Genomic DNA, 14,490 nt, shown 5'->3' with positions numbered 1-14,490 from the left:
GTGACTGCATTTAAAATGTGATGGTGGATAGATCCAGCTTGTAGGGTATCATGTCATGAGTTCCTGCAATGGTGGCCAGTAAGTTGTCCCACCCATATCCAGCAGTGACTTTAAATAGCTTTATTTTTAAATATATTTTCTAATTTCAATAAAGATATGCTAATGTTCACATTTAATTATGCGACTAAATTGAGTGTAAATTGAGCTTAACATCCCTGGTCATGACAACTTTCCAGCTGATCAAATTTAACAGTTCAAAAATAAATGTAGGTCCTAGAGTGCCATTGGGCAAATATATTCAGCAAAATATATAATTCATAGAAGCAGAGTCTAAATATTACATTATTAAAGATTTAGCTTTAAAATGTATAAATATATGGGACAATGCTATCCTGAGGAATTCCAGAGATGCTGTAAGGTCAATTTCATATTCTGTTTACTCATTCTTGTGAAAATATAAAGAAAAAAACAACAACAGCAAAGCAAATATCATTTAACCAATTCCTTAATGTTACACCAAGTACACAGACAAATAATAAAATCTTACAATTGCAATCCAATCAATGAAATGTTCTAACGAAGCTACAAAGTGAGTGGTTACATTAAGAAAACCCACCCCTCTGTCTAAAAGCAGATGCACTTACATGTTGGCTGTGCTGATCGGGTTGAAAAAAGGGTAATCTGAAAGATGTGTGCATTTGCTCTCATGTACATGGTACAGGGGTTGTTTCAAACAATTTTAGAAATCTTTTCAAATGCCATTTTATAATGAACTGTCAGAAAGTAAAAAGAAAAATTCTTGATTAAGGGTAGTTGATTAAGTATTTGTACTAACTTGCAATTACAATACTGTAACCTAGTTACTCAGTTAAAATTCATTACAATGTATAGCTTCGGTTGTTCTCTTTTTAGGTCATATTGCCAAAATACACTGAATATGAATATGATAGTTTTTATATAGGCACCAAATGTGTTTATAATATAGACAGAACTACTTGAAAATAAAATATTGCTGAAAACCAATGTTAAATGCAAATATGCATACTGTGAAATAGATGGCATAATTCAAATAAGAGAATGAAAACAACACACACACACACACATATATATTGCATGACTCGCTTTGCTCCCACTTCTCCCTTTTCAGGTCCCACTTCTCCCTTTTCAGCTCTCACTTCTCCCTGTTCTCCAAAAGGAGAAGTCACTTCTCACTAAAATATAAGTCTAGCCTGACTTTGGATGGCCAATATAGAAACCATATTTTAGATGTCCAAGAGAATGTCTGATTTTCAGTTAGGATCAACAAAGTGAAAACCCCAAGTCGATATGACCATCCATTCAGCAGAAGCAGTGATAACATGATTTTCTAGCTGGATATTGTTGCTGCTATACAGGGTGTCAGAGTGGTACCATTTACACTTAAGATCATATAGCCTTCACGAGAAGTCATGATTTCATGGATTTTTCAGAGTTTTCAACTTATCAAGGAATATTTAATTCTTACAGAAATCAAATTTGATCACTGTCTTGTATTAATTATATATAATATTTTCTGGCTTGTAAAATGATGTGAAGTTGAATTCGCTAATTTTGTAAATTGTCCATCCTTCATCCACAAGTCGATGTGAAGTACAAGATGAAAGCCAGATCAATACCCAGGCTTCATCTTTTAGCTAGTAACTTCTGGTTTCATGAATGTTAATGGTATCACTGTATGCTACTCCAAATTAATTGGGATAATACAGTCACCAATGCTATCATGCTTTTTCCCCCATTTCCTTTTGGAGGGAGAGGGGAGGTTTTAGTGCGATTTTAATCTCTGCTGACGTTACGTTTTGCTTTAATCTGAAATGCAAAACTAAAAATGAATTGTTGATGAGTAATCCATCTCTATTCTGAATTTTAGCCTACATTAAATATACGAGTATATGATACTGTATTTACCGTATATGTTGGGACACTGTATTTGTTGGAACACCATAAATTAATTTTGAAAGTAATTTTTTTGTGCACTGTATGTTCTGGAACACATCGTTTTTTCTGAGTCATAAGGTGGGGGCCACCTTTTAAATCATTCGAAAATTACATGTCAAAAAATGCACTCCAACTGAAATTTTATTTTTAAAAATATAAAACTATGTACTCGAGAAAAAAATAGCATTATCTCATTAACACAACCCTTCTCCTGCACACGTATGATCTGTTCTTTCAGTGCATGAATATTTTTTTTAGCTTGATAATACCGCAAAAAATTATTGTTAGAGGCAACACATCACCTGATGCGGAAACTGCAAGGACAAAAGTCAGAATTTTCAAATCTCCACCATTCATGCCAATTCTCACACTTATGACCCCAATCTTATTGTCAGTCCATCCAGGAATGAGATCAAAGTACTCCAGAATTTCATCTATGTTTATGGTAATATTGTCGGCAAAATCATCTACTTCTCTTTTGGCCTTCATGAATTCATCAAATGATTTTATTTTCTCCAAATATTCTGGGTGATGCTAGGTCATCGATGTCCATGCCTGAAGCACTATATTGTCTTACTTTAAAAACTGTTCCATTGTTTCAATTTATTTTCAAAGTTAACTTCCATATCTTGGCCATCTTTGTACATTTAAAAAAAAAAATTTAAAAAAATTCGGCACACTGAAAAGAATCCAAAGTTGGCTTCCTAGATCAGCTTGCTTTGTAATATAAATAACCTTTGTCTTTCATGCCCTGTCAGTAAGTTCAAACAATGAGTTTACTGCTAGCTGCCAGTTGTGTTTATTTACCACCCGGGCTTGTATGTGCTAGGCATCTGTAGGTATAAATAATACAAATGGACCTTTATGTTTGCGGGTAAATAAAATACACAGCAATAACTTGCTTTAATGGTACTTTTGTAACTCATGCTAGCGAAAAGATTGTCACTTGCACTCAAGTGAATTTGTTTTCAAATAATAATTTTTATTTGCTGCTGACCTGGGTATAAATCAACTTTGGTTATTTTGCACCTAACACCGTGTCATGAGTGAATGGTAGTTGTCTTCAAGATATCGGTTGACTATTTCCCTCTCATTTGCAAAATCATCTACTTCTCTTCTGGCCTTCTCAAATTCATCAGATGATTTTATTTTACACTGGGTCATCGATGTCACTAAGGACTATATTGTATCACTTTAAAATTTGTTAACTTGTTGCAATTTATTTTCACAATTCCCGTGAATACCAGTGAAAAGGAACCAAAGTTATCTTCAATATCTTGGCTATCTTTGTATATTCACCCCCAACAAAATCGACAGACTTAAAAGAATCCAAGTCGGCTATTGTGTCCCAACATATACAGCAAATATGGTAGTCATTTGCTTAATCTATGTTATTTTATAACTACTCATCAAACATTTAGTCACTAATATGGATTACATCCTTTTGGAGGATTAATTATATCAATGAAAAAGACGTATTGGTTATCACTTGAGTGCTTAAGGCAATTTCAATTACATAATCCATATACAAGTTGATATTGGTTACAAGACAAAACCCAGACTTCCAAGTCAAAGAGCATCGACTATGAGCAGAAAAGATAAAATGTGGCAAAAAAACAGTACTGTTATAACTACATCAAAGTGTTAGACAAAGCAGATGAAGCTCTGACAAACTATTTCACTGCAAAGGAAAATCTTCTGATCATTAAGTACCAATCTCTTAATGAGCTCAGTCAGCCTTACAAATTTTAAATTCATTTACAGGAAATTATTGAGCATCATTAGAGAGATGGTATTAAGTCTTCCAAGTGCATCATTTGTAGATATTCTGTCAACAACCAATGAAACCATAACTGGGGATGAAATAGTTGTTCTTTTTTTAAAAAAACTGAAAAAGATATCTCAAAAAAAATACAAAATCTAATTTTAAGTACCACATTTTTCTCTTTTTTTTAATACATGTACCTTTCCACGTCTACATGTACCTATTTTACATTGATTGCATTAATCCTAAACCAATTTTGCTACTGTCTGCCAGTAGTTTGATATTTGGTTCACAGATGCAGTGACCTGATCTTCATACATTTTAATTTGAAATGTAAGAGATACTGCAATTACATAGTTGTTAATGGCTGTATTTCACTAAAGTTTTAATATCATTATGGACTGGTATGATTGTAAACACACATGACTAACAGTAAGTATCAATTTTAAATTGGACTTGTTAGCTCAGTTCCAAATGAAGCCATCTATTAAATGTCCTAAAATATATTAAATATTTTCCAGACATCTGATATATAATCATAAAAGAATTAATGATGTGCATTTATGGAATTATCCCTGTCCGTTTTGATTTATATCAGTGTCATTGAACATTGGTTATTATCAATATAAACTGGCATCTAAGAATTATTATGAAACACTTAACATCAACTTACCTCCAATTACTGGCTGATGTTTCTATGGTTGTGGTGTGAGATTCTAGCTGTGATTGAAGGCCTGTGATTTCCAACCTAAGTTTACTTAAACAGCTTTGTAGATTATCTAGGGGCCTGAAAATATTTAAAATCATAATCACAGCAGTCAGCTTATTAACAAATATTACTCTTTTTAAAAGATCATACACTAAATGTCTGTTATAGCTCACAAGAGGCTACCAGAGTAGAACTGATTAGATAGGAATTGTTTAATTGCCAAGGGAAAAGTGACACTCCATGAAAAATATGAAGCTATTTTTTTTCTTTTCATCAGTCTTCTGCTGAAAATGACATAAGTTACATAAAAGAACTGTATAATTTTATGTGAAGAGAAGCATTTTCAGAGGAAAAGGATCCTTTTTTCTAAATTAATATCATTTCTTGTAAAACTTTTCCAGGATCATTTAGAACAAAAGGGAGACATTTTTAATTTGTGAAATTTAAAACTCCAAAAATCCCAATGCAAGTATACTTAGTGAAAATAATTTATTTGCTCTAAAACTGTTGTCTCAGTTTATTTGTATATTCAAAGGAAAGGAAACTATCTTATTATTGTGCTGTATTAAGAACCCAAGCATTATTTCAATAGAGCAAATTCATTTCAACAGCTCCAGAAGGAAGAGAAACTATATTTGCCCATAATGGCTGTTTAATGGCATTGATATGAAACATGTACACAGTTCTATTTCATCATCCCACCCTTTAGTGTAACACAATTCCAGATATTAATGATGTAACACCATTGACCCTTTAATGAAAATATTATTAAAAAAACCTAGCAAGTTTCCAACTTAAAGATTCATACGATCACTTCATTCAAACTGGACATTAGCATTTGTTCCCAAAAGATACACTGAAATGTTCTTAAGCATTTCTGATTGCAAGCAACATTAAAAGTTGACATGTCAATACAACAATCTGCATGACATGAGCCATAACTCTATCCAAAATGGAGTAGCAGAGAGTAATCTCATAAAAGGCACATGTAAGTTTGAGACAATCTTCATATTAACAGCAGAATGTACTGAATAGTAATGGTTACAAGCAACATCCCATGTGAACATGTGAAGTTTACTGTTTAGAGCCATAACAATATCTAATATGGAGTTATGAGCAAAACCTATAAAAGGCATATCTACATGAAGGTCTATGAGGCAATGTACGTATCAAATTTGTTGAATGACTCCTGAAAATAAAACTGATTACAAGGCTCTGTTGATATGCAAGTCTATTATTTATAGAAAAGAGACAATAGTTTTGTCAGAATTGGACCTCAAAGACAAAAACCTTAAAAAGACACATCCACATATAATAGTCAATTTAACTACCAAATACCACCAAATCATATGCAATGGTTCCAGAGCAATGGTGGTTACAAGACGTCTGAGCTACCAGGACAGATGTACATATGGAAATGGAAATTACTATTGGGCTCATGGATTTTGACGCAAAGTAACTGCAAATCTGAAACAGTCATATGCCAGTATATGTGAAGCCCAAATGCAGAATATCAATAACATCTAATGAACTGAACATGTGGATTGGCAGTAAACAATCTTCACATTGTTTTGTTTGCGACAGAAGAAAAGTGATGGCAATACCAATATTTCATGTGTGTCCTACAGGGTTAATATTAGTCATGTTCACAGACTGTGGTATTTATGAAGACCAAATGGCCCATTTCATTTTAGTGGTCAATCAAATGCAGACATGTGGATTCAAAGAAAACAGCACATTAATTTTTTGAAGGATATATATATATATATATATATATATATATATATATATATATATATATATATATATATATATCCTTCAGTGTAACTATTTGATAAATTTGAAAACTCAGTAACTATTAAGTGAAAAAGTACATATATTTCATATATAAATAATGTTAACATTCTTTGGGACTGGTATTTTCTGAACCTATGCTATCCCCCCACCCATTGCAAATCTTCATCCACTAACTTTTGCATTATAATCAGTTCAGTACATGTGATCATCAGTATTAGACTGGTCTGCTGTTGTACAGCAAAGTATTACACAAGTAGATTATTTATTGCCAAGAAAACCTGAGTAACCAATATTTTATAGTGAACTATGTTTCTTCGATAATACTTCATAATACCTTAGGAGAATGACAACTACAAATACAGCCATCCCAGGCTAAAAGCTTTGAGATAATATGCCAGCAAGCGCTGCATGACATCTGATCACTTTGAGCAGGTCATTCTGGTATATGTGTCATCTAGATTGGATTTCAGTGATAGCCATGTGCAATCTTTATTTGATGACAGTGTCTTCCTTTTTGTACAAGGCTCAAGATGCTGGTGAAGCTGTCTGAGTTGGTGTTCACTGCTATAGATCTGCTTCATATGTCATAGGCAGAATAGACAGGTTGTCCTACCTATCTAGAATTAGTCCTAACAATGCTGCCAAAACTTTTGCTCCAGTTGAGGTTCATGATTCCAGGATGGGTTAGGGAATACTGGATAACCATAAATGGTCCCTACCTGCATAAATTTGCTATTAAGTGGTTATTAGTGACCAAATAAATGTATATAGAAAATATCTGCATGAACATATCATCCAACCAGTGTATGAAAAGCTATAAGTTGATTACATATTAATGAATGTATGTACTTGCAAACATGGTAGGTATAACAAAATGGCCCCTGTAAGTATATCATACAACAAGGCTGTTGTTCTAAAGAAGTTACAATATTTTTTCAAAAACAGAGAAGAAAGAGAAATAGTTAGAAATAGATTTTTTTAATAACTAAAATTTAACTTGAGAGAGCTGGATTTTCAAGGCAGTGGTTGTACTCCTAAAGTATTATGATCAGGCAATGTGTCTGAAGAAGAAATAATATACTATTATTACTAATGAAAACTTTGTTTTATGGCAGATATGCTAAGGAATGGGCATGCATGCCTATCTCTGCATTAGTGATAGGATGAATTTGAAATAAAGTAAAACTGGATGGATACAATAAAATACTGTACATACTTGCTTTCCAGAGCTCTAACAGCTGTGTCCAGAAGGAGTTTATCCATGTCATCAAGATCAAATGGCAGGGGAGGTAACTCTACATTTAAATCACTGATGTTGCTACTGTTCCTCATGCTGCTGAGTTTTCTCAACATCTGTGGTAGTTTGCAAAATAAATTCATTGCTTAGTAAAGTTTGCTCACCAAAGGTTGATAGAAAGCTGCCTCACAACTAAACTTTCCTAAACTTACCTATTTGTAACTTGACTTGTTCTACAGACACTTATACATTTTGGTTCTACTGAGAACATTCAAATACTAATCAAATTCCTTTATAATGGCCAAAAAGGTTTGGTTTCAATACTCAGTATCACTTGAAGGATCTGTTAGATTTTGGTATACAGTCATTCGTATTGTCATCACCTTGATAATTCAAACATCATTTATACGACTGGCAAAGACAAACAAACCCCAATCAACAAAATTTCCATCAAAATGCCAATTAACTTGAAATTTAGAATTCAAATCAATATTATCAATACCAATGACACCATATTACATCTGAAAAATGTCAACAGAATGGGGACATCCATTTTATAAACTGATTAACTCTCATTAACCCCATTTATTTTAAGGAATTTTCATTAGCCTTCAATGTTTATAGGTTACCCTGTATTGACAAGATAATGTACTAAAATTTAGGTTTCATGACCAATGCGAACTGACCCACTTACTGCTGTAAACATGATTATCTTGAAGCTGTGTCAACCTGGACAAGTGTGGTAGTTTTTATTTGTGTAACAAAGCAATCTGAATGCCATATAAAAAAAAATGTAAGAGCACTTGTGCACATATAAAATGCCTCCAATAAAATGGGATTTATAGACATCAAATAATATTGTAAACAGACCATACCACCATTTTTAAATCAGGGCCATTGGTACCTCATTAGTGGCATGATATTTCAAGGACAATTATTATGCATCCAGGGCACAAGTGCACGTGTTAATATTCAGTAATAGGCATGCTGACTGCTTATTTATTTTATCTGTGTGGACTTATAATATAGGAATATCAAGGTCAGCTCTTTGTTTCTTTATTTTCTTCTTCAGTTATGCACTATTATCACAACAGCTTCACTGCTTGGCAAATGGATTGGTACAGTTCTGATCATGCAAAATGGTCTTTTGTGGGTGATCTAAGCAACTCAAAATTAAAACTCAAAATCAAATATTTGACCCATATCGCTGAGCATTTAATGTTTTGTTGCACATATATTACACACAAGATTATTATTAATTAGCCATTTAATTCCTGTATAATTAGGTTTTGAAATTGCAATTTATATTATGTAATGCCCAAATTTAATCACATTTTTAACAAGGACCATGATGGCCTAGTGCTTACTGTGCTGGACTTTCAACCAGAAGAACTCTGGCATGAATACTCCCCAGATCATACCAGACTGGTTGCCATGGTGTGGCTCTGGACAAGGCAATTTACTTTAAAAATCTAAGCACAATAAACATCAAACCAAACAAAACCAACTATATAATTGACACAAATTCTAAATTGTCTTTTGAGGAATGACAATAATTATAATAAAAGCCAGTTCATTTCATCATTTATTCAATGAAACAATTTCACTCCAATTAAAAAAAATAAATTCTTACCTTATGGTACTGTACAGAAGATTTCAGTGCACTCCGGAGTTCTGCCATCTTTGCCTGTTGACTCAATTTGTCATGTCTAGTTGTTGCAAGTTCTGATCGTAGTTCCTCAATCTCTGAGCTCTTTTCCTGAATGATGTAAATATCAGGGGTGAGTACACCAATCTACATGATTATAAGGTAAGAATCTCACAAATTTCTATTTTCTGAAACAGGGTCTAAGTTCTAGGCAGCTAGGAAAGCCCCAAAGGCATCACCCAGGAGTTACAGTCTCACACATGTTGACACTCTGGTCACTAATAACACAACCACACATCAGAACACAATTTGAGATGACGACATAAATATACTTTTATACATTTATTTAATGAAGAATAAAATAGGCACAATCTGGCTCCTCTGAGTAAACAATGAATATCCCCAACTTGCAAGACAACTTAAAATTCTTCAAGTTTCATAGCAAAAGCCATCATTAAGCCTGCAGGAAAAGTAAAAAGATGCAAAGTTAAATATATAAAAAATGCTCCAATGTGGGATTCAATCTGTACTATGCAACATGGCAGACAGCTGCTTTACCAAATATGGCAACATACCTATTGAACCTTGTTTTTTTTATTGAAAGCAACATTTAGTATGGTTATAATGCAGCTTAACTGAACATATTCGGCTGCACTGTATTTTACATTTTTTTCTAAAATATTACTGCAATAAAACTTTCTCAAAAATACTTTTAGCTTATCCTCATTCTTCCGATGCTTAGTAGTTTTATTTCAGAAGTTCTGAATATCCCTAAGGACGAAGGGTGTGTGTGTGTGATTTGGATTTTTAATGTAGCTTTAAAAAAAATTCAGTCATGTGGCTATGATGTCTGCAATGTGACAGTTTAGAGTGATGCCTAGCACTGAGGCATCATGTCACAGACATGTAGCATGATGTTCCACCCAGTCATATTATCCTGACACCAGACCAACCAGTCCCAACACGAACCTCTTAATGCTGAGCGCCAAGCGAGGCAGCTGCTAGTACCATTTTTGTAAGTCTTTGGTATGACTTGGCAGGGGATTGAACCCATGACCTCCTGAATCCAAGGCGGACTCTCTAACCACTAGGCCACTGGAGCGGTCTCTAAGGATGAAGAGACTCAAACTGATTTGATATGGCTTTGAAGAATGACTGTGTCCCTTTCAAATCCCCTCTGGTGCTCGTGCCCCAAAAATCAAGACATGTCAAGTGAAAAAGAAAGAAAGGCCACAAATGAAACACAAAGCTGAACAAGACTGTTTCATACAATCTGAATTTATTTCTCTTTAAAGTATTATACCAACAGGAATACAAATAAGAATGCAGCCAATAAATGCAACTTAATTTTTTTCATATCTAGTGGTTCTCCAACTCTAAAGGGGACGCGATGCAACAGCAACAACAAACAAAACAAACCCATCCTACATTAAAAAAAATTAAGAATATTTCAGTTTTTAAACACCAATACAACCTTGCACCATAAGGATATTCTCAGCATAAGTTTGTCCATAATAGATTTGCAACTTGTCAAAGTTTTGTTGTAAAGTAAACATGTATTTATATCTAATTTGGAGTTTGAAGTTACTGAACTGGGCATATATTCTATAATTTCAATGTATCACCCCCATTTTGAAATAAAAATATATAAATAAAAGGACCAAAAAAGGGTCTTATTTTTATACTGAATGACATATTAATACAGTCATGAAATTGATCAATATTATTTGTCCATAAAATATAAGCATAAAAATACTGTTATTGAATACAGTCATTCGACATCTGCAATGTCTATCTAACATAATAGAATCCAAGTCTGGATTGGCACCAAGACAAAAATTCCAGTTAAGGAATTCCATTATTTGTCTTCTGCCAACTCATGCCTAACAAAGACAAACAAGGAACTCAAAACACAGGATTTCCGTGTTTTGTTTTAAATATGTATTATTGTCATTTTATTAAACAATCTGGGATTGGAAACAAGTTAATTAACTCATCCAAGCTCTTGCCTTGTCTAATGATTACTGATTATTAGTCTTACTTATTTATCCTTTATTGAGAACAGAACAAATTCTAGTTGGCTATATTCCATTACATAAATTACTCTCTCAATTACAAATAAAGAAAATGTGCTGAACATTATTATCGTGTCCTTCAAGAGCTTCATCAAATCAACATGAGACAATCTGATCTAGTCAAAAAGCTAGGCTCACAAGAGCTTGAGATTTCAAATGGCCAAGAACATGCTGACTAACCAGAAGAGCCTGTTTTATACTGTTCATCTCTGTCTGTTGTCTTTCTTCAGATAGTCTCAGCTGTTCCTGTGCTGCCTCCAGATCACTGCACTTTAGAGACAGCTGGAACTGTAGGCTCTGAATAAAACAAGATTCCAGCAAAGTTAAACAATTATTCTCTTTAAAAAATAAAATTACAAAAAGGTAAGCAATAGACTGTTGAATAACTTCATACATGGTGTTGGTTTGGTAATTGATTTATGTATTTTACAATTTATTGCTGGCTGTTATTTTGAATCAGAAAGTAAGAATAAAGTCTAACTCCTTAACATTTCAAGTTGTTGACAATAACGGATAAATGTGTAATTCCTTTTGAGAACTTTACTACCTATTGTCAATCACAATAACAACATAATTTCCACAAAATGTTTTTTTTTCCATGCATTTAACAAATGGCACAAGTGTGTCTGATATTGTTCACCTGGTTTACAAAACTAAATTTCCCATTTCAACCCCTTAATCAAAGTTTAAAACTGGATCAGAAATTAATTCAAGAATGGTAATAGGATCAGACTATCGGATGCGAGATAACCTCATTAGCATGCATTGATCTGTCATTACTGAATCTGTCTGAGATCTTTATTATATAAGCATATATCTCAGGGCTGATAAATAAAAATGCATACAGAGTAGTAGCAAACAATGCTGATGAATGGATAGGTGATAAACAACAAATGATAGTCACATTGTCATATAGTGAATTCAGTATAAAGAGAAAAATGCTTTCATCATTGATTAAGATGACATTGCCCGATTTTTTAAAAAATTCCTCATTTTGTAAAATCAGACCAAACCTGAATCTGCTCCTGTATGACAGGCTCTCTGGCCATATTATCTGCCAGTTGTTGCTGTACTCTCTCTAGCTCCCTCTTAATGGACTTGTTCTCTGCCTCCATGGTTTTGGCCTGGTTCTGCAGATTTACTTGGGCCTGTTTGTTTGTGTCAAGCTCAGACTGAAGGTTCCCAATTTCCTGCTTGGCCTGTTGCACATCCTGACGAAGCTGTTCCTGCTCTAACTTTATAGATTCATTCTGTCGCTTTAGCTTTTTGTTGTCTGTTATCTTAACTCCAATCTGAAATCAAGGTGAAAATCTGATTTATCACTTTTAAGGAAAAGAGGACTACAAACATTTTTTCTTCAAACCTGAGCAGAACTAGAAACAAATTCACATAAAAAGATTTAAAATATGTCTTTTAATCACAGAATGAAAGAATCAGCAATAATAAACAGGACTCAGCTATCATGAAAGAAATCAATTATATTTGCTGAGATACGTTTGCAACTCAAGCTGGTATTGCCAGCTATGTTGAATCACAATACAAATAAAGATAATTGTTTTCAATACAATGTATATTGTGATACTAACCATCAATTACAAACATAAATAATAAGATATAAAAGTGATTACATTTTTAAAAAAAACAGTGCAGGATGGCAGATATGAGCCAAAGTGAAGTTTATGCTTTTCTTTCTGTCTTTCTGTTATAGGATCAGTAAAGATGTTAACAGAAATACAAATATTTGGAAAACAGTTTTAGGAGAGTTTTGATGCATAAGGCAAAAATAAGTGTTTCCTACCGCACTGGTTTTAAAATTAGGGCTGAACCAGCTGAATATATATAACACTAGCTTAAGTGCTTTCAACTCTATACCAAAGACAATTACAAAACCAGACAAAAAATGACAATGAAAATGCAGAATTTACAAAAATTTACATTACTATTATCACATTACATTACTACTGAAGTACTGTTTAAAAAATTTAGCTGTCACACCTCACTGGTGTGAACTCCATTGACTGCACTGTTTGTTATATAGTGTAATTCTATCCACTTGAAAGGACTACCATAGATTTATGACATTTAGATTAAAACATTTAAAGGAGAACATGTTGTGACAAAAAAGACAACACCGATATAACTAATTTTTAAATAAACCAGAAATGTTTCATTTTTGTCCTAGATTTGCTTCTCATTATCCTTCACTGACTAACTAGTTCCATCTAAAACTAATTATTTCTTTAAAAAATCCTTGTTACTTTCAGAAAATTATACTTTAGAATTTCACTACTCCAAAACAGTATTTTATTCCACTCAATCATTTTAAACAAATTAATTAGCAACTGACAAGCTGACTTGCTACCCGGAAAAAAAGTAACATTTAACTGAGAGGCACTTCTGGTAAAGTTGAATGGTGAAGTTCTACTTAACTAGGTCTCCAAAAAAGTCTGGAAGGATCAAAACAAAAGTTAGTTCTTGTTGCTGTTATCTTTATCTCTTGATTTGTCACAAGTTTTACACAATTCGTTTTAAAGGTATGATGTGCTGAAACACATGATACAATATAGTTAAAAACCATTCTGAATGAGATAATGTCTATAATACAGACCCTGGGGTAATTGTTGTTGTTGTTGTTGTAGGGTTTAACAAACATTTTCAGCACAAGATAGGTTATACATGGCAGCCAGTATTAATGGTGGAGGAAGAACCCCAGAAGGAACCACCAACCCACAAGAAGCTACTGGCAAGCTTTCTCACATACCCCCATAGACCAAACCCGAGACTCGAACCCATGCAGATAGAGATGAGATGGCAGTGATCCATAACGGTGAGCGCCTTAGACCACTCAGCCACTCAGGGCCCCCACTGGGGTAATCATTTAATTATAGTTGTTTTTTTTAGTTTAGGGGATAAACTTTCACACCTCTTTCTCTTGTGCTTTGTAGCTATAATGTGTTTAAACAAATGGGAAAGCATAATGGCCAAAGTAGCTCAGCTGGTGACACCTCTATCAAATATTGAGCAAATAAGCAAACTAGATTTGTCACCTCTAAACTAAGTTTGGCTGACAATACCTTTATCAATCATTTGAAGAAAAAAAAACAATCTGTAAACTAGACCTAGTGACCTATGAATTTTACTTTTGTTAAGGTGTTTCTTTGACTGTTTAATGATAAACAAGTCAAAGACAATTTGACTTAATTATATGAGATATCATAAGACTACATCTCAACCATATCATCATAATAAGTGGTTATAACTACATATAAGCTCCTTAGCTTGCCA

The 14,490-nt window shown here is 33.5% G+C and overlaps 1 protein-coding gene across 1 annotated transcript in view; it reads right to left on the bottom strand.

Moving 5' to 3' along the window:
• The window catches only part of LOC149775384 (uncharacterized), a 73,302-nt gene that overhangs the window by 21,055 nt on the left and 37,757 nt on the right, over positions 1-14,490 (bottom strand). The window contains exons 9-13 of the mRNA XM_089943887.1: positions 12,219-12,497; positions 11,386-11,502; positions 9,116-9,241; positions 7,462-7,598; positions 4,413-4,526 (exon numbers count right to left, since the gene is read on the bottom strand). Coding sequence (XP_089800013.1) covers positions 4,413-4,526; positions 7,462-7,598; positions 9,116-9,241; positions 11,386-11,502; positions 12,219-12,497 — 773 coding nt within the window. The remainder of the gene's footprint in view (positions 1-4,412; positions 4,527-7,461; positions 7,599-9,115; positions 9,242-11,385; positions 11,503-12,218; positions 12,498-14,490) is intronic.

The sequence above is a fragment of the Sinohyriopsis cumingii genome, chromosome 19 (genome assembly GCF_028554795.1).
Source record: "Sinohyriopsis cumingii isolate HCF-2022 chromosome 19, ASM2855479v2, whole genome shotgun sequence".
In the NCBI taxonomy this organism is placed as follows: Eukaryota; Metazoa; Mollusca; class Bivalvia; order Unionida; family Unionidae; genus Sinohyriopsis; species Sinohyriopsis cumingii.
This window is presented reverse-complemented; position numbering and strand designations above follow the sequence as displayed.